Consider the following 20,684-nt stretch of genomic DNA (forward strand, 5'->3'; position numbering starts at 1 on the left):
GCAGTCACGCTGGAAGGGCATAACAAGTGGGCTTCCACAGGGATCAGTTTTGGGACCAGTTCTATTCAATATCTTCATCAACGACTTAGATATTTGCATAGAGAGCACACTTATTAAGTTTGCATATGATACCAAGCTAGGAGGGGCTGCAACTGCTTTGGAGGATAGTCTCAAAGTGATCTGGACAAACTGGAGAGATGGTCTGAGGTAAACAAAATGAAGTTTAATAAGGATAAATGCAAAGTACTCCACTTAGGAAGAAACAATCAGCTTCATACATATAGACTGGGAAGTGACTGTCTAGGAAGGAGTCTGCAGAAAGGGATTTATGGGTCATAGTGGACCACAAGCTAAATATGAGTCAACAGTGTGATGCTGTTACAAAAAAGCAAACATGATTCTGGGATCCATTAACAGGAGTGTTGTGAGCAAGACATGAGAAGTCATTCTTCCGCTCTACTCAGAGCTCATTAGGCCTCAATTGGAGTATTAGCAACGAAGGGTTCTGTGGCACCTTATAGACTAACAGAAAAGTTTTGAGCATGAGCTTTCGTGAGCACAGATTCACTTCATCAGATGCTCGATGTGAAGTGAGTCTATGCTCACCAAAGCTCATGCTCAAAACTTTTCTGTTAGTCTATAAGGTGCCACAGGACCCTTCGTTGCTGTTACAGATTCCGACTAACACGGCTACCCCTCCGATAATTGGAGTATTGTGTCCAATTCTGGGTGCCACTTTTCAAGAAAGATGTGGAGAAATTGGGGAAGGTCAAGAGAAGAGCAACAAGAGTGATTAAAGGTCTAGAGGCCATGAGCTATGAGGGAAGACTGAAAGAACTGGGCTTGTTTAGTTTAGAAAAGAGAAGACTTAAAGGGGACATGATAGCGGTTTTCAAGAATCTCAAAGAAGGTTACAAGGAGGAGGGAGAAAAATTATTCTCCTTGGCCTCTGAGGATAGGCAAGGAGTAATGGACTTAAACTGCAGCAAGGGAGGTTTAGATTAGACATTAGGAAAGACTTCCTAACTGTGAGGGTGGTTAAACACTGGAATAATATTACCCAGGGAGGTTGTGGAATCTCCATCACTGGAGATATTTAAGAGCAGGTTAGATAGACACCTATCAGGCATGGTCTGGATGGTGTTTCGTCCTGCCAAGAGTGCAGGGAACTGGACTCGATGACCTCTTGAGGTCCCACCCCATTCTAGTGTTTTATGATTCTATGATTATGTGTTGCAGATAAGAAGTCTAAGAACCCAGGAATGGTGACAAATAATCCTCGCAGCATTCATGCAGAAATAGCTCTCAGGCAAGTAAAGGGAGCAACAGCTAATCTTCTAAGCCAGTTGACACAACAGAGTGGCACTGTCCGAACTGCACATGTCCACCAAAGCACCAGAGAAAATGACGGCAGGTGAGCTTCTTGTCAGCAATAAACATTGCTTTTCCTATTTTTGCCAGCGCAATGCCTCCTTTCCTCCTGAAGCATTCTGCATCTGAGAAACTCTGACCTTTTCTTCTTTCCAGGGCTGACAAAGTTTACTTTCCTCCAGTCCTTTCTCCCATCATCCAAAAGATATGTTTTACATGGGTCATCATTCCCAGCTTCCCCTGAGAGCTATGATTTCCCTCTGTTGCTAATAAAGCTCCTAATATAATTAGTAAGACCACAAAACATGCAGATAAGATGATTGAAGGCAGAATAACACATTTAGCATTTAATTTGCATAAAGTACTGAAAAGGAGCAAGCAGTTGTGCCCCAGATCCAACCTCATTCTGTACTATCATTTGCCCAAGCCATCCTGTTTCATTTTTTTGTTTACATCATAGTTCGTAATTGTTGTTTACTATTTTAAAAATTGAATATATCAGAGTAGCAGTAATCAGGAGTGAACCTGCTATTGTGACCAGGAATAGTCAAGGTTAAAAATAGTTATCTCACAACAAAGACCCAATCAACTAACACTTAATACCAAGCATAGTGCTTTTTACCATGAGACGGCAAGCCTGTGAGACTATTACTTAATAATTGTGTGCAATGGTTATTTATTTTTATTACTGTCGGATCTAGGAAATCTAGTCACAGAGCAAGATTGCTTTATGCCAGTCACTGTATGTTGCAATAAGAACTACATTTAGTAGCTGGTGTTTGCAAGATCGGAACTCAAAAGGGCATTTTTCTCAGGACAAATTTAACATATTATTATCCAGAAGACCATACAAATCTAAGGCAACTTAAATCGCTTTTCTTGTGTCATGTCATTTGCACTATAGTATGGAATCAGTTGATTCCCCAAAGAAAATGTCAAACTATTTTGTAGCAAGAATTCTGCCTGTCATACTTTGAGATTTAATTCCATGGTTTTCTTATCAGAAAAGTTTGCATGAAGATGGAGGATCATCTCAAAGCACATGGGGAATCAAAAGTGCAAATCAAATGTTAGAAAATAAAAAGAATTGGATAGAAAATAATACAGAAAATATTATATTGCCTTTTTATAAGTTGCTGTTGCACCCTTCCCTTGAGTAACATGTTCAAATTTGGCTAGCCAATGAAAAACCATACACCAGAAACAGGAATCCAGAGATAATTGTGAAAATTTTGAGAGGTAGATGTGTGTGTTTGGAAGATAAACTCTTCAGTTCTAGAGTTTGGTACTGAGATATTAGATCTACCTAAGGTCCCCACAAGGCACTACTTTCAGAGCAATGGGAGACACCAGAGGCTAAAGACCTTGACCTTTCCTGTTGAGCGAGCAGAATTTGGAATTACTGTGTAGGGCACAGCATGGGGCAGACTTCTGAAAGTGACTGAGTTGAAATATCCAGAGTAGCCGAGCACCAGGGGTTTATCCAGGGAAACCCTGGGCTCCTCTGTTCTGACAAATGATTCTAATACCAAAGGGTCCAATGCCTAGGACTAGTACTGACAGTTGGCAGGCAAGCTCGTTGCAGAGAAGACACATGGAGGACAAGATACCCGATGCCATTCATGCATTCATGAACAACTTCCTCCTCGGAGCCACTGTGCCTGTAATCCTCTACTGTCCATGACCCTGGGCACCTGCTGAATACAGCACTGAGCTGACTATACAGTAGAGTGAGTGTTTCAGCTGTGTTTGGCATTTATACAATAGAGTGATAGTTCCTGAGAAATAAGCAAGGTATAGTTCAATTTGAATAATAAAAAGAAGTCCCTGCAAAGCACTGGATGACCTAACACATAATTCATGATCCAATAAAACCTCAGTAGCATTACAATAATGACTCAAAAAGGGCCTGGCTGCCTGCCATCTCTCTGCATGTGGGAAGCAAACCCATAGCTGTTTCCAAGAATATCATCGAACAGACATCCTTTGCAGCCTACACAAAGATACAGACCAATCCAAAGGTGCATCCAGGCTGAACTGTTGTGTCAGACTAGCCACCAAAAAGGGCTGGTACATCAACCCAGATCTAGAGACTGGTGCTTTTGAAGTGCTAGATATCTGACTCCATGTCATCAGACCTCCTCCAGCAGTTTGATTCGGTTGTGCCCAGCCTCAAGGACTGCTGTGGGATTTTCACCTGCCCACAGTTAGCCTGAACTCGGCTATCAGGGTGCTGAGTGTGATATTGAAAGATAGATTGCTGCAGTCAGTTCTCCAACACTATTCACAGTGCTGTTCAGCATGGATGGACTTCCTGTGCAGCTCCATTCCATTAGAACATTCCAGAATGCCTGCCCAGTTCCACTCTGTCTTGTGCATGATCTGTAAGCATTTCAAGGACACTTAGCATTAATTGGTCCACTTCGGACTGACTGGCTCAGATACTCCTGGGAACTCAGACATCTCTTGGTTTACTTCAAGATGAGTTCTGGGAGTCTCACACAAACCTATGCTTCCTTGTAGGGGGGCTCCCTTGCCTGAATAGTTCTGTGCTGACTCAAATGGTTGGGAAAATGGTCAGAAGAAATGACCAATTAATATTCATAGCTAATTCAGAAAGGGTGAATTTTACCTGCCCACCCCACAGTGTGTAAGCCTTTTGATGGCCCTGTGTGCACAACTTTATAGTGTGGCTGACATTTAGTTAGGGTACACTTATTTTTATTGGGGGGAGAAGTATTTGTCACTTAAAATGTGGCATTATTCTTTCGTTGGCGCATGGATTGCATTGCACTAGAACAGAGGAGGTCATGCCGTCTTTATAATACTGAAAAAAAGCCAGCTACACAGAGGGTGGAGATTTTTTAAATGCCTGGGAGATGATGTGAAAAGGCTTGTGCTTTATTGGAAATGCCTGCTTTACCTGAAACAGCACATTTGTTCCTAAATTCTCTTCCAACTCTTTTGCATGATGGCCATGCTTTCCTTGTTTGTTTGTTTGTTTGTTCTCTACTTCAGAGATAAAAATACATTAAAGTGTGTTAAGGTTGAAAAAAATTATGAGATGTTGTAACATCACAAAACCAATCACTGTAAACTGAGGAAAGTCAAATTTAAAGTTACACTTCAAAGAAATCCAACAATGTTTAGGTCAGAAAAGCACAGTGAAAGCACCCAAAAAACCTTAACTCTTACATGGCATTATGCAATAGCCATAAGATTTTAATATTGTGGCCCTGGATTGGATCAAATTGCATCTAAAGACATACACATAGTTTCATATTTCCACCCCATAACATCATTACAGTGCAGCATTAAGGTTCTTTGTGCACCTTGTACATTTCTTAGCTTCAAGTGTTTAGATTTCTTTGAAGTATAACCTTAACAGAATTTCCTGGGCATAAAAGGCTTGGTTTGGGGATAATAGTAATAGCTCTGTAACACTTTTTATATTTGAATTATGAACATACACTGTTAACCTAAACTCTGTTTTACCATTGTCTTTTGCCTGGGGGTTTATTTAGTTGTTTTTAATGTATTAAAAATGTTGTACACATACAAATGCTAAACAGTAAACCCAAAGACAACGTGTTTTTCATCTGCAGACACAGAGATCAGCTTTTAACCTTTTTTTTTAAATTTTAAGTTCTAAGACCAGCCTACCAATTCTCCAAATAAGTCGTAATGCACCAGTCAGTAAGATTGTGTTCTATAGCTGCTTTGCATCACCAGAACAGCAGAAAACAGGTGAAGTGTGCTGGTTGAATCTGGCCCTTAGTTTACAAATGACTGATTGGTTTACAGGGAGTACGAGTAAAGAGAGTCGTAAGCACCTAGCAGCCCACAGCCAGGTTTTAAAATATTGTTTTTCACTTCTTTCTGTGCAAAGGTAATAGCTGGAGACTATTCAAGGGCACACTATCCCTTCAGCTGGAATGGAAAGTCCGATCAGCTGACTGTGGAGGGGAGTACAAGAAATCCCACGCTCTAAAGCTGGGATGGGTTCTCGCCAGTGGCAATCTAGCAGCACAGATCCAGGGATGGCACTCTGTTATCAAGCATACATTCAGATTACACACTAACAAATGATTAAAACTTTCTCAGGATACGGCTACACTGCAGTTACACTCCCATGGCTGGCACATGGCTTAGGCAAAGCAGCTGTTTAATCGGATTGTAGGCATTGAGCCCACAGACCCTCACAGCCCAAGCCACAGGTTAACTGTAGCATAGACACACTCCCAGTCTCCAGATATATCACCAAGTTGGAACTTAACTGAAAACCTTTCAGAGTGGAACATCTCATCATATGTTGAAGAGTGTCATTTATAAGCCAGTAATGGCACATTTCATTTGCTTAAAATCTGTGTATCAGCCTAGTCATACGTGTGTAGGGTAACCTGTCATGGGGTCTGAAACTCACCACTTGGCTCGGCTGGGGGATTTACTCCCTGCTGCCCCCATCTCACCTGGTGGTTGCTCAAGCTGTTTCAGTCACTTGCGCTGCAACCACTCTCTTGGTAGTCCGAAGATGAAGAGCTGCTCTTCTGTGGTTTAGACCTCTCACCAAGTCACCAGAGTCTGCCTCTTCTGGGATAGTACCAGAGTCTCTTTCCTCAGTTCTCAGGCAGCCTCCAACTCCATTGGAGTGACTGTCCCAGCCTCACAATGTCTGGTAGGGGAACTCAGGCCCACCCTAAATACCAGGTTCTAATCCAAGGACCCTCAAACTGACAAATTCAGGTCTGTCTCTCCTACCCTGCTGTTTTCAGGTTCTTACTAGCAACAAGCACCCCACGTATCACTGCCCAGCTGTGCTTCCTTTTCAATCTTCTTGCTCCTTAGTTCGTCAGCAAGTGTGGTCTGAGGCTAATTGGCCTCTCTTGGCACTTTAACCCCATCTGTGCTGATGTAAGGTATACCTCATCACCTCATAAATTGTGAGCTTAACTCACAAAGGCAAAGGGATTTAGGCTCATAAGTGATATAAGTGCTTTTCAGAAGCCATCTAAGCCACTTTGACCTTGCAACACCATGCAATGTCTAAACACCTTTACAAATTGACGTCTAAGTGACTTACTTATAACACTTACTCATAATAGGTACTACTTACTCATAATTTTACTCATAAAAGTTATTTCATTGGATTACATATGAAAGTATTCACAGAACATATAGGGTGAAATCGAGACCCCAGTGAGGTCCATGACAAATTTCCTACTGACCTCAGCATACGAAAATGGTTGTCAACTAAGCATACAATAGGAATAAATATAAATTAGCTGATTTGTTATTGTGCTGTAACAGTGAGAGTCTGTTGTTCCCATTACTGGTGTAAATTACCTCCTGCTTTATAGAGCTATCACTATGGTTTAACTTTGTAATGTTTTTTTCTTGCAGGATGCCAGCCCATAGCCCCCTCCAGGCCAAATCGAATGTAAACTTCAATAAGAAAAATGGACATGAGTGAAATATTGGGCCAAACTCTTTTCTGGTATTTACTGACTTTTGTGGCGTTACACTATGGTATAATTTGTCTCAATCTGTTTAGATTCACACTCACAGGGTAAAAATTAATAATGATAAAGTATGAATTAACTAATGGAGTTCCTGAGGTTGATGAAGCCAACATTCATGTTCATACAACACCCTGGTCCAAACAATAGCTATACCTTGGGACAAATACTGCTTTCACCTATGCTGATGTATAGCCACTGACTTCAATGGAAGAGGTCCCCTGAAGTAAACCACTTCTCCACATTTATACTGGTGTAGCTGAAGGCAGAATTTGGTCTCTCCTTCTTCTGCAGGATTTTTTCAACAACCTCAGGAACTTTCACAAAAATATGAATTTATTGTTCCTTGGTTTAACTGGACTGGAAAAAATTGTAGCATGGTAAGTCATCTTGCAATGGTAAATGAGAAGGAACAGTATCAGTGGATAAGGGAACAATCCTGCAAATTCTTACTCTGCCAAAACTCCCATGCAGGATTTGGGCAACTGATTTGAAAACATGTGCAGGGTACTGTACTGCATGACTGAGAGTCTACCACTCAGTTATAATACGTGTGCCTGTATTACCTGCAGTGAGCCTTTTGCTTACCCATGTATTTAAGTGCAGCCACTGAAATCAATACAAACTGTGCAAGGAAATCAGAAGCCAACAAATGACCTTGAATATTTAGAATCCAAATTGCTTTCATTTATATTTTAAGCTACAGTGCAGAAATTTTAAATAGCCGATGATATCACTAGCATCAGTTACAAAGCTATAAAAATTGCATTAAACTGGTTCCATTTTTTAAAAACTTAGCATGACTGTTGAAATAATTATTTGAAAATGAAGCAGTGAAAGACATCAGAGCATTTGTTTCAATGTGATTAAGTACACCATAGAGCTTCATGTAATTTCATGTCAGGCCCAAAGTAAATTACTAAAATTATTGCATTTTTGAAAAATAATCCATTAGGTCTTAATATTTTGGAAATACTGGAATTTTGAAAACTGTAATTCTTGAGATTTGTATATTTTAGAAATGTTCTAAAAATTAAAGTAATGCTAATCTATTTTTCTTTTGTAAACACTGTACATTTGTAAGAAGGAATCAGTGTTTCTTACATTTAATTGTAGATGGATAAATAACTGCTAAACACAAAGATGGCTTATCAGCCTATCACTATTCCTGTATGTGTCAGCCCTTTTTGGTAGCATTTTTCTTTGTTTGCTGCAGCCATTTTAAAGATGTGCAGTCTGCAGAACAGCCAGCAGGTGTCTTTGTTGCACTGTGGATTTTCTAGAGCAGCTCTGCCACAAGGTCAGGAATTTCTGCTCTATACGTGCATGTAAATCAGGGTGGGGAACCATTTTTGGATCAGGGATCACTGACCCATAGACAAATCAGTCAGGGGCCACAGAAGTGAGAAGCAAAAGACTGGGCTGGGGGGGTGGTCTAAGTGAAAGGAAAGGTGCAGGGGTCTTGGGGTGTGGGTCTGGGAGGGAGGGGGCTGAAGCAGGGTGCAGGTGGTAAGTCTGGGCAGGAAGAGGGTACAGGAGGGTGTGTAGGATCTGAGCACAAGGGGTGGAGGGTTTCGGGTGCAGAGTCTGGGCAGGAGGGGGCAGAACGGGGGTAAGAGTGAAGGTCTGGATGGGACGGGGGGCACAGAAGCTGTCTGGGCTGATCAGAGTAGTAGTAAGAAGCCTCTGGGCAGACTGCCCAGGTTGCTGCTGCTCCCCCGCACCCCCATCCAGCTGGGAGAACAGCAACAACCAGCAGCGAAGCCCAGATCCACTTTCTGGCTCCCAACAGAGTTTGCGGTCTGTATCCAGATCATAGCTTGCCTGATCTGGCCTGCAAGGATTGGAGCTCCAAAACCTCCACCCCCTGTAGGCCAGATAACATGGATGGAATTCCCGAGCCTCAGGGTCTGGATCCAGACAAGCCCCACCACTGGTGTAAATCTAGAGTAGCTCCATTGACTTCCTCAGAGTTATTCTGGATTACACGGGGGTAAAAGAGATCACAGTTTAGGCCATAAGCCCCAATAATGCCATAAGCTGCAGTAATGCAATTTACAGGACAGACCACTGAATCTGTGCAGTCAACAGAGTTCTGCACTGGCACGGCAGTCTGCTCCTGCTTCGTAAATTGTAGATTCAGGGCCTTAGTTACTAGGGAGCAACATATGTCATATACAGATTTCCACTGTTATTTGTATCATGTGGGTGATTGGGCCCCTGTTATGCTGGAGCGATACAAACCTGGGCCCTGAGCCAAAGCCTGTTTAAAAAGCAATGGAAAGATCTATGTAGAGAAAGAGGCCCATCCCCAGAGAGTCTGGATGAAGCCGTGATCCACCAGATGGGTGGAGCACATAAAAAAGAGGCTGAAGAGGGGAGATGAGGATAGCAGAAATGGGAACACAGGTTACATAGTAGAGAAACTAGCTATGGGCTTTCTCTTGTACTACTGAGGTCACCGGGAACTTTTGCCATTGACTTCACTGGGAGCAGGAGCCAGTCTTGCGTGACTAACTTTCAGTCTGAAGGTTTGGGGGTACTTTTAAATGAATTGGAGAGATTAATGAATAACGAGCTGTCCTGTGGCACCTTAGAGACTAACACATTTATTAGGCCACGAGCTTCCGTGGGTAAAACTCACATCCTCTGATGAAAAGATTGAGAGAAAAAACAAAATCCAGTGTGTATATAGCCAGGGTAGGGGTAAGGTGTGAAGAAAAATAAAGGGTTACCTGTAACTATTTGGATCAGTTAATGAAGCAAATTAAGTAGGATGTGTCCCACTCCTGTCAATATCGAAGGTGGGGAAATTGCCCTTGTAATGTATATGATAATTAAAATCTAAGTTCAGGCCAAGGTTAAACGCAGCAAATTTGCAAATGAATTCCTAGTCAGATGTCTTCCTCTGTAATCTTATGATAAAATTCTTTTGTGGAAGAATGGCTACTTTTAAATCCATTATTGAAAGTCCAGAGAGGTTAAAGCGTTACCCCATAGGTTTATGTGTATTCCAATTCTCGATGTCATTTTTATGTCTATCCTTTGACACGGAGACTGTCTGGTTTGTCCAATATATATGGCAGAGGGGCATAACAAGGGCAATTTCCCCACCTTTGATATTCGCAGGAATGGGACACATCCTATTTAATTTGCTTCATTAACTGGTCCAACTATGTAATATAGCATGGAAAGAAGGGAAGGCACCTAAGGGAATGGACGTGCTAGTAACAATCCATGCTGGTGACAATCCAGAAGAAAGGAAGTGCATTGAAGTGCGAGAACTACAGAATGATTGCCCTAATAAGTCATCTAGGCAAGGTACTGATGATGATACTGATGGAGACACTGAAATCGCAGATTAAAGAACACCTAGCAGATGAGCAAGCGAGATTCAGGAAAGATAGAAGTACCATACAGCAGATATTGGCACTAAGACTGATAGCGGAGAAAGCTCGATGAATATCTACAATTGCTTTGTCGATTTTCAGAAGACATTTGAAAATACAGATCAGAAAGTGACTTGGGCAGTGTTGGAGTCGTAGGCCGTGGATAGCAGACCGATATGGTTGTTGAAGGATAGCAACAACAATGCGGAGGCAGTGCTGAGAACATGCAGAGAGTTGGGAAGTTGGTTTGAACAAGTAGAGAGACAAGGAGATCCAATATCACAGAGTACCTTCATCACACACCTAGAGAGAGCAATAGACAAGATCAAGGAAGAGGTAGAAGGGATATCGGTGCACAGAGTGAGAATTAACAATTTTGAGGTTCGCACATGACAAAGTTATCATTGAAGGAGATGAAGAGAACCTAGCAAGAATGGTACAGCTGATAAATGAGGAAGGAAAGAGGTATGGACTGATTTTGAACATCGATAAATGTAAAAACAATGGTACAGTAAACGCTCAAAATGCGCGATTTCAAGTTGTGTTTAACTCGCATTAACAAGAGTTAAGCACAACTCAAAATCTCACTACTCCTGGCCCCAGTACAACCCCCTGCAGCTCCGTGTGGCCCTGAATCAACCCCCCCGCCAACAGCCCCACTCACCACTCGTGCACAGCTCAGCTCACCCGCCGTGCCCGGCTCTGACTCCGGCTCACCACCCCTCATGCACGGCTCCAGCTCAATCCCCACCCCACCCTGCCCTGGCCCTGATTCAAACCCCCTGCTGGCTCACTACCCAAGCATGGCTCCGGTTCAGCCCCTCCACCACATGTGCAGCTCCAGTTCAAACCCCCCGCACCCTGGCTCACCACCCCTGCACGTGGCTGTAGATCAACCCTCCCCCAACCCTGGTTCAACCCCCAGCTCCGGTTTAAACCCCCTGTACTCGGCACTGATTCAAACTCCCCGCAGCCTGGCTCACCAGCCCCATGTATGGCTCTAGCTCAAACCCCACCCCCACCCTGGTTCAACCCCCCCCCCCCCGTTCCACCCCTGCCGCACACAGCTCCGACTCAACTCCTCCCTGCCCCCCTGCAGCCCTAACCTACCCCAGGCTTAACCCCTCCCAGCTGCCCCATGGCCCCAGCCCACCACCAGGCTTAACCCTCCCCAACTGCCCCACACCCCAGGGCTTACCTTTCAAAAAGAGCTCCCAGTGTTCCTGCTGCTTCCCCTACTACAGAATGTGCATTCCACCAGGGAAAAAGCCACCCCCTGACGTACGTGAAATTTGAGTTATGCAAGGGTGCGTGGGAACACAACCTTCGCATAAATCGAGACACTACAGTATATGGAGATAATGAAATAGGAAAGAAGATGAGCGTAGACAGGATCAAACTGTAGAATGTAGAGAAGTTCACTTATCTGAGGAGCAACATGATATATGATCTAGACTGTAAGAAGGAAATAGCAGCTAGAGTAGCAAAAGCAAGAGTGAGTTTGAAGGCGATGGATAAGATCTGGAAAAGCAAAGCAATTAGCTTAGGAGTGAAGCTGGGTGTCTTGAAAATTTGTGTATTCAGCAGCATATTGTACAGATGTGAGACATGGGTGCTAACGAAAGATTCAAAGAGAAGGAGTTTGGCATTTGAGAGGAGTTCTTATAGAAAGAGCCTGAGAATAGGATGGATGCAGCAGGTCACCAATGACAAACTATATAGGAAGATACATCTGACAGAGAACTGACAGATACATCTGACAGAGATACTTGTGAAGCTACAGACTAACATGGAACACAGCTAACCCTCTGGGTAGATTAATGAATTTATCTAACCTGCTTACCTATCATACACTGAAAGTCTCATGGGCATTTTGGGAAGAGTAACGGACGTTTTACATACTTACCCTGAGATAGGTTGACCATCACTGCTTACACCGAAGAAAATGTCTGTAGCCAATCCTGTAATAAACTATCAAAGAAAAAGAAATGAGAGCAAGTTACAGATTCAAGTAAGCATGTAACACAAAGGAGTTGCAGACTAACTCCCAAGAGTGACAAAATTGTAGTGACCATTTCAAAATGTCTTTCAGGGCAAACCCAGGGCTTCAGTTTAGAGACTATGGCCCTATGAGAGTTCAGAAAACAAAATAATATCATTTTTCTCTGTGAGATATTTTTATATCCTCTTCCCTGAGAAAGTCAGCTGATAGCAACAATTCCCACCCAGGTCCCTCTCTCTCTCTCTCTTTTTTTTTTTTTTTTTGGTAGGGTGGGAATGAAATGCACATATCAAAATCTCTAATATGGCTCATTGACATGTAGCGAACAGGGTGTAATCTTTTGTTGTTTCGAGACCATCATCTGCACTGCACAAGCCTTTCTCCCTCTTTGATGTTACATAGTCGCAGAGGTTCACAACACAAATGCATGCTGTCACATAGGTATAAGTGAGTGTAAACAATACATGCAACATCCTACATGCATTGTATAAAACATAGTAACAGAGAGGGAGCCGTGCTAGTCTATACACTATCAAAACAAAAAGCAGTCAAGCATAGTTTATTAGGTGAGCTTTTGTGGGACAGGCCAGGTCTGAAGAAGTGGGTCTGTCCCATGAAAGCTCACCTAATAAACTATTTTGCTAGTCTTTAAAGTGCCACTTGACTGCTTTTTGTTTTGTATAAAACATAAGTACTTTTATATCATCTTAATATCTAACATTTGTTTTGATAATGCTAACACACTGATAAGCAAGACTTTGTTTAATGGCACAGACAGCCTGACTGGGTAGACAAGCTGCAGATGGTTTAACAAGGACTCTCTCTGATTAGATTACGGATAAAAAAGGGATAACCTCAAGAAGAGCCAAGACCAACAACTTAAACATCCAACAGGGGAGATATACTCAGTTCACTGGCTGGAGACACCCATAGGCTACATCTACACTCCAGAGATCTTTTGAAAGAAGGTCTTTCGGAAGAGCGCATCCACACTCAAAAAAGTGGCTCCAAACCGTGATCTGCTCGTTCAAAAGAGAGCGTCCTCGCAGCCCCCACGCTTTCAAAAGAACAGGTCAGAGATCAAAAATGAAGACTGCTCTTTCAAAAGAAGGGCCCTGTGGAGCGTCTACACAAGTTTTCTTTCGAAAGAAGCTTTCAGAAGGGCGCACTCTTCCTGAAACAGGAAAGGAAGAGCGATTTCGAAAGGAGGACCACATTCTTTGCTTTCGAAAGAACGCTTTTTGTGTGTAGATGCTTCATGGGCTCTTTGGAAAGGCCCTCGCTTCTTTCGAAAAATCTTTTACAAGAACTTGCTAGTGTAGATGCAGCCATAGTGTTCTGTGCACTCCTACCAGTTCTTCGGGGCTGGGCCATGGCAGGGGCGCAAAGCAGCGGCTCCTGGCTGGGGGAGATCGGTGAGTGAGCCCTGCATCTGGCTGGGGGCAGGGCAAGCGGTGATTTGGGGGGCAGGGGGTTTGTGCAATAAGGGAGCGCAGCTGCTTCCCCGGGGGTGGGCCCTGCCAGCCAGGAGTGGGGGTACCTGAAGCCAGGGTGATCTGGGGGTGCCCTGCTCCAGGGGGAGCCCTGGGGGTGCAAGGGTCTGTTCCCTACAGAGGAGCGTGGCCCGCGGGGGGTCTGGGGAGGATTTGGAGAGCCCCAAGTAGACGTGTGTGTGGCTGGGGGGGGCGGGCAAGGAGGAGGTCCTGACCCCATGGCACACAGAAGAGCACAGAAAAATGCACGCCAAGATGCTGATGCATCTCGCAAACCCCGCGTGGCATGCACCTGCTCCAGGGTGCGGCGGTGGGAGGCACAGGACCAGTGCAGCAACCCCCAGGCCCTCGCATGCAGGTGGTGGGTCAGCTGCTGCTGGAGCCAGGAGGATGGGGTGTCTGCAGTGCTCTGCAGTGGTGCAGGTTAAAGCCACCTTGGACAGGGTTGGTTTTGGCAGAGCTGAACTGTCTTCTCTGGCCCAAACAGCCTGTCCTCTCCTGGCTCTGCTTCCTCTTCCCTCACAGTGGTGGAAAACCAGTAACACCATAAAACACGATGTGTGTTTGCTTTGAGAGAGGGTAAGGAAGAGGAGGTCCCAAACAGGCTTCCCTCTAACTTTTTTCCGTCCGCGGGTGGAATAAATTTGTTACGTTCACCGAGGTATGTGTGGATGTGCACCACCAATAGAAACACAGGCTGCGGGCTGTGGATGCTCTGCCAATCCCGTGGGCAGCACCTGAATCTCTCCTGGGCAGCTGCCCATGCACTCAGTTTACAGGGAGCAGGAGTCCCAAAAGAATACAGCATATGAGCATGCCACAAAAACACCAATAACAGAAAGGAAGAGCCAAGAACTGGGTCAGGAATGCCCACAAGATATAAATGCATCCTATTGGTCCTTCGCTGCTCCTTGCTGCCACAGTTATGCACCTGCTGCCGTGCATCTTGTTGAGGAACTTCAGTCCAGTTCAACTGGAAATTTCACAGCCCTTCCAAGGATGTGGGCCACATGGAGCCAGACAACATCCGTGCAGGTACCTGTGGTGTGTGTGAGGTCAGGCTGTGTGGTGGGGCCTGTGGAGGTGCTGTACAAGTGTCTGTGTTGCCCACATCTCTGAAAAGTTTGGAGTTTTGGAGCACTCTTCTCTTCTTCTTGAACTCTTGCACTGTGGGTGGAGCATAGGTCATCTACAAGTCTCCTCCACTTCACTCTGTCTTGGGGCAAAACTTCTGGCTGACTCCAGGAGGACCCCAGTTGTTGTCCTTCAGTCTCAGTAGATCTTCTCCACATTGTCCGAGGTCTTTCTTTTCAGCGTTTTCCTGGGGGGTTCCAACGGAGAGCTTGATGGGCTGTGCTGGACGATGGTTTTCTGAGAGCGTGGCTCAGCCATCCCCACCTCCTTCTCTGGTTTTGAACGTCAAGTGGTTCTTGTCATGCTCTGTTCCAAAGCTCCTCATTTGTGACCGAGTCTTGCCATTGGATGTGCAGGATGTACCTCCGGCATCTGTTTATGAATGTCTGTAGCTTGTGATTTGAAGACTTTTTTGTACGCCAGGTCTCGTATCCATACAAGAGCACACTCTTCACATTTGTGTTGAAGATCCACAGTTTTGTCTTCGCAGATATTATTTGCAATCTCCATATGGGACAGAGCTTCTCGAATGCAGCTGTTGCTTTCCCTATCCTGGCACTGACATCCTTGTCTGTTCCTCAGTCACTGCCTAAAATACTCCCCAAGTAGGTGAACTGCTCCATCTCTTCCAGGTCATCCCCTCCCAGTGTGATGGCGGTGTGCTGGATTTGTTGACCCTCATTGTTTTGGTCTTCCCCTTGTTAATGCTCAGCTGGATGTTAGGAAAAAAACACTTCTCCAGGAGGGTGGTGAAGCACTGGAATGCGTTACCTAGAGAGCTGGTGGATTCTCCATCCCTAGAGTTTTTAAGTCCCGGCTCGACAAGGTCCTGGCTGGGATGATTTAGTTGGGGTTGATCCTGCTTTAGGCAGGGGGCTGGACTAGATGACCTCCTGAGGTCCCTTCCACCCCTGTGATTCTGTGATTCTGTGTGATTCTGTGTAAGGAGAAGGGTCTTAAAGAGACAGTGTGCTCAGAGTAGCTTTGCTATAGCTCCTCGTTACAGTCAGCAGGTTTAATTCCATTATAATCAATGGAGTTTCTTTTCCTTTGCAACAGTGGATTTGGTTCAGTGAATTCTAGTGGACTTCCACCAGGGATGAATTTGGCCTTCTGTCAATGTCAACGGGAGGTTTTATCTGAGAAAGAAGCAAAAAAATGGACGTGGATTCTTCTGTCTCCAGAGGTTAAAAAAAATCTGTTTTCATTGTTAAAAACACCCTTTCCAGCCAGGCTTCCTGGAAACAATTCATTCTTTTAAAAATGAAGTCTTAGATTCTGGAGATCAGAGAACAATGCTCTGCAAGTCCTCAGTTCTCTGATTTTACCCTTGTGCATACCTGTGAATGTGGGAATGAATGTCTCTAAGAGCAGCTACTGCTGTGTTACATACACACATAAGGAGGTCATGATATAAAGAAAATATAGACCTTCCCTAATTATGTTTGTCTGTATGTGTGCAGAGACCTTTACAATGTGTGGCTAATTTCAATGACTTTTGTCTGCTAAGTGTCAAACATTTCACCTAGCATTTAATTCTTCTAAATGGATGTTACTCTCCCTCCCATTCTGGATTCCCTACACACCTATGAAACATTATTTGCATAAAAGGAACTGAATAATTTATAGTACCATGTGAGCAAGAGCTAGCACACATCCTGGTAGGGGTTTGCTGGTAATCCTAGTGAGTCTAACACATAGCTCATAGCTTGTTTAATGGGATGGAAACTGACAGTTTTTCCTTGTACCTCTGCTATAGAACTCATAGCTTCTGAATGACCTCCAGGTACTTAGCTACTTTCCTTGTTGATCTTGCTGCTGTTTTCCTCCATTAACGGGAGAATTCTTAAAGGCAAACATGACTCGGCTGCAATTTGTGTTCATAGTATTCAATAAAATAATAGTTTAGGTCTGGCAGTTCTTCTGGTGCTTACATAGAATAGAAATGTATATTTTTTTAAAAATGAATTGTATTGCTAAAGATAACATTACACTGCTGTGGCAATGCTTTCATTTAACTGAATGAAAGGTTTCATCATGGATTATATTTATTTTTAATAGTGTCTTGTGAGGAGAATTAATTTGGGGCGCTTTTAAACCTACAATTTGCTGACTAATTTTTGAGAAAATCTGCATTTTAGATATTTTGATTTGGTGGAGCTACTGCCAAAATGAATTTATAGGGAGTTTTCTTTCAAAATACATTTTTTTTTAAAAATTCCACTTTTAGCATAATTTGTAGCTCATACCTATAGGACTCAATGAGCAATTGAGGAAAAAAAAGAAATATGAGAACTTTAAAATCTCATCATTATTCTTTTACACATTCATTAAAGCTCTTACATATACATTTATTGGTAATGAACATCAACACAGGGAGAGTTTGGAAACAGCTTGATTGGTTGGTATCTTGGTTGCTAAAGGGAACGATCTCAACTGTTTTCACAACCTAGCTGCCATTTTCAACTTAAATCACTTTTGATTCTAAAGCACTTGTTTCCTTTTAACTTTGCATAAATCCCTTGAGATATTTGTCTTTTTAAAGTCAGATTTATTTCCATATGCTCATACAGATTTTCCCTGTATGTTGTCCAGAAATTACTCTCCTTCTTCCTACCGGGTGACTTGTCAAGGCTTCTTTGTTAATTAGCTGCACATGTACTGAACATTAAACATAGGTGATGTTTTCAGCCATTACACGTCTTTTCATTGAAAGAAGCCTTGAAGTTTCAGTTTTACTGAGCATATTTATTTTACTTTTTAAAGCCATATTTTACCCACTCTTTCTAAACCTGATAAATATGTTGTGTCGTTTAAAACATTACTTGTGTAAAATTAAAACTAGGAGACTGCCAATATTAACTAAAGAGAAGCATTTTTGAGAATAAGAAGTATTTTCCCTTTTAAAAATGGTGAGAATAATAAATGGATGATGTAAATATTTTAATTAATCCATTTCCTCTCCTTGGAGCTAGCCTTATGTTTAAGAGATGGAAAGATTTTAAGTGACAAAAACCTATAGGGTAGAATGTTTCCTTGACATTTCTCAATATTTTTATTCCCCAAAATGTTTGACATGTGCTTTGCCAAATCAAACAAAATAGGTATCATATAAACATGTATCAGTAGCATTTTTAAGTTTTCGGTTCTTTCTTATGCCTTCCCATCAATTTGGCTGAAAACAGGTATTTGCAAACACTGGTAGCCTAATTTCTTATGGCCTTTCATTTTTTATGAAGTGTTTTCAAAAGACTTCAGTCAACCTTAATGGTGCGTTTTTAGTTAAGGATACAGAATGGAGAAAAGTCAATTTAAGCTCCCCAGTGATCAAGTGTATACAGAGAAAAAAAGGCATAAATGGGCTTAGAAAACATAGCCAGTACAAGTAAAATGCAGTGAGCAGAGCACTCAGGGAAGCCAAGATACAATGGAAAGAGTAAAATACTGCAGAGCTTTTTAAACTATATACAATTGGAACAATGGACTGGACCCAGACGTCCATGTTAAACTGTTAGCAGATAAGTGAAAAGCGAGCTTCAGTTCTACAATGGGTGCTGGAGAACACCAGAATGGCTTAAAGCTGAAGCAAATAAATGTAGGTAGTTCAATGGGGTAGAAATCAAGTCAAAATTGGTATATTTTACTCTTTAATTTATCACGTAAAGAATTGTATTCTGGTTTTAAGTACTCATTAAAGCATTATTAGTACTAGTCTACAGCGTCCTTTATTATCTGACATAATAAAGTTATTTTCTAAGCACCCCACAGCTTGTTAAAAATTGAATAATTAAGTAATGTAGCCTTTGCAGGCATAAATCACATATCCACAAATAAACAGGGAGATACACCTGGGAAATAATCAATTGTTCAGTTGTCTACCATTCCTTAAACCTGGCATTACTAATACACCTTCCCAGAGTGTGTTAGTCATACTGGTAAAAGGGTAAGTACATAAACATTAAAAATCTAACGACAAAAGCGATTCAGATTCACTAAGCCAGTGTGATGCATGCTCTCATTTTTCTGGGTCCAAGCACCTCTTTAAGACAAATTACTGTACAGTCTACTGGCAATAATTATAACTTGTACAGTAGTGTATCAATTTATGCTAAGCTTTTATGCCATCTTACAGCTGAGTTCAGTTGTTTTTAGTGTTTGCCTTACATTGTGATTCCATCCATTTGGTTAGCTTAGTGCAAAGATTTCACAATGTACACAAGGATGAGTAGCATTAAGGCAGTGATCATAGTACTCATTATTCTTTTAACATCAGTGTCAACAAGAAGTGGAATTAAGGAGGAAATCATTGTAACTCCAAAAGAACATCTGACTAACCACCACAAATGACATGTTTTTCCCCCTCTTTTTTTATCCTCTGCTAGATCTGCAAAGGAGGACTTTTTCAGAACAATTAATTTGGTTGCCATACCCTTCTTAATTCTAAGGAGATTTAAAACTCATCTGTTTGGAGACTGTCTCTATGGTCAGAAACCTACAACTGGATTAGAAGATATTCCATCATATGGTTGTTCGCCTGGTTCAGGCTACATGGCACAGAATAGGACTTTAAGAAAAGACTAAGACAATATCACCACCCCCTAAAAAAGAAAATCTTTGCATTAAAGATACTGGCACCTTCAACATTTTGTTACTTGTATTACTTTCTCGTCAAGACGAAAAACATGACAGAATAACTGATGGCAAGAAAATTAAATATTCACCCAAAGTAATGCTGATGTAATTCAGTACAGCCACAGAAAACTGACAATTAAAGATTTAAAAGCTCTCAGTCAAACCAACACCTTGTGCAGCAATGTGTGCTCCAGGGTGTAGCAAAATTAAGGAGGTTAAGGTGGTTTTTCTTTGTGTCTCGGTATTGAGAACGTATGGTAAACTTCCACGTAATGACGTGTTGGTTTGCAGTAAGTCCCATCTCAATTATGTGTGTTTGCTGATTGCAAATGAGTGTTTGCTGATTGCCTCCTTTCTTTGGAGTGAGTTACTAAAACAAACAAAAAAAACATCACACATCTTTGTTCCAGCATCTTCCCCTGCTTTAATTCTGCTGACTGCGTGTTGGAATCAGACTGTTGTTGCTGCTGTTATTGTTTTTCTCCTCAGTAATATTAGATAGCCAGCATCAGTATTTAGCCCTTGCATAGCCGGGCACAAAGTCCTGTGGTTAAGAAGTCTGAACACCTTAGAATTCTGAAACACAGATGTAATCCTGAACTGTAATTGCTTCCATTGGCTTTCCAGTATCCTTAATGTTCTTTCAATGTATTTAGTTCACTTTAGGCATGTAGTGGTTACTAAGCTTTTAAGCATCACCTATAGAAGCTTTTAAAGAGCAGTTGCATGCCCAACAAAGCACAAAATTAACAAGTACTGACAGGCATTAATATCAGACACTGCAAACATATTAAGCGCTGTGGTTTCGTGCATCAGTAGAGAATCTTCCTTACCCACTAGATTTTTTTAAAAAAGACTTTAATATGTTAGTATTCATAAAAAGTGCACAGATTACAAGTCTAGAGACTCAAGTCCCATATTTGTCAACAGAAGGGATACTGCCCTGAAATGTTGCAGTACACAGTTCCCTACAATGTCCTACCAATATTCCTCAACACTGATCTTCTATAAGGGTGTGAAGATAGTTTCTGCTCCATGACTATTGTCTTATTGACTTATCTCTCTCTTCCGAAACTAACAAAGGATGGACCACCAGCATCATACTGAGCAGCTTGCAGAAAGGAACTGCTTTCTAATACTGCCAGCC

General features: G+C 42.4%; 1 protein-coding gene across 1 annotated transcript in view; it reads left to right on the forward strand.

Moving 5' to 3' along the window:
- LRRC9 (leucine rich repeat containing 9) overlaps window positions 1-19,534 on the forward strand; it is a 107,390-nt gene extending 87,856 nt beyond the window's left edge. Inside the window, exons 32-34 of the mRNA XM_074996300.1 lie at window positions 1,240-1,414; window positions 6,772-6,865; window positions 19,288-19,534. Of these exons, the coding sequence (XP_074852401.1) occupies window positions 1,240-1,414; window positions 6,772-6,841 (245 nt within the window). The 3' untranslated portion in view covers window positions 6,842-6,865; window positions 19,288-19,534. The remainder of the gene's footprint in view (window positions 1-1,239; window positions 1,415-6,771; window positions 6,866-19,287) is intronic.
- Window positions 19,535-20,684: the final 1,150 nt, after the last annotated feature.

Source organism: Carettochelys insculpta, chromosome 6, assembly GCF_033958435.1.
Source record: "Carettochelys insculpta isolate YL-2023 chromosome 6, ASM3395843v1, whole genome shotgun sequence".
Lineage (NCBI taxonomy): Eukaryota > Metazoa > Chordata > Testudines > Carettochelyidae > Carettochelys > Carettochelys insculpta.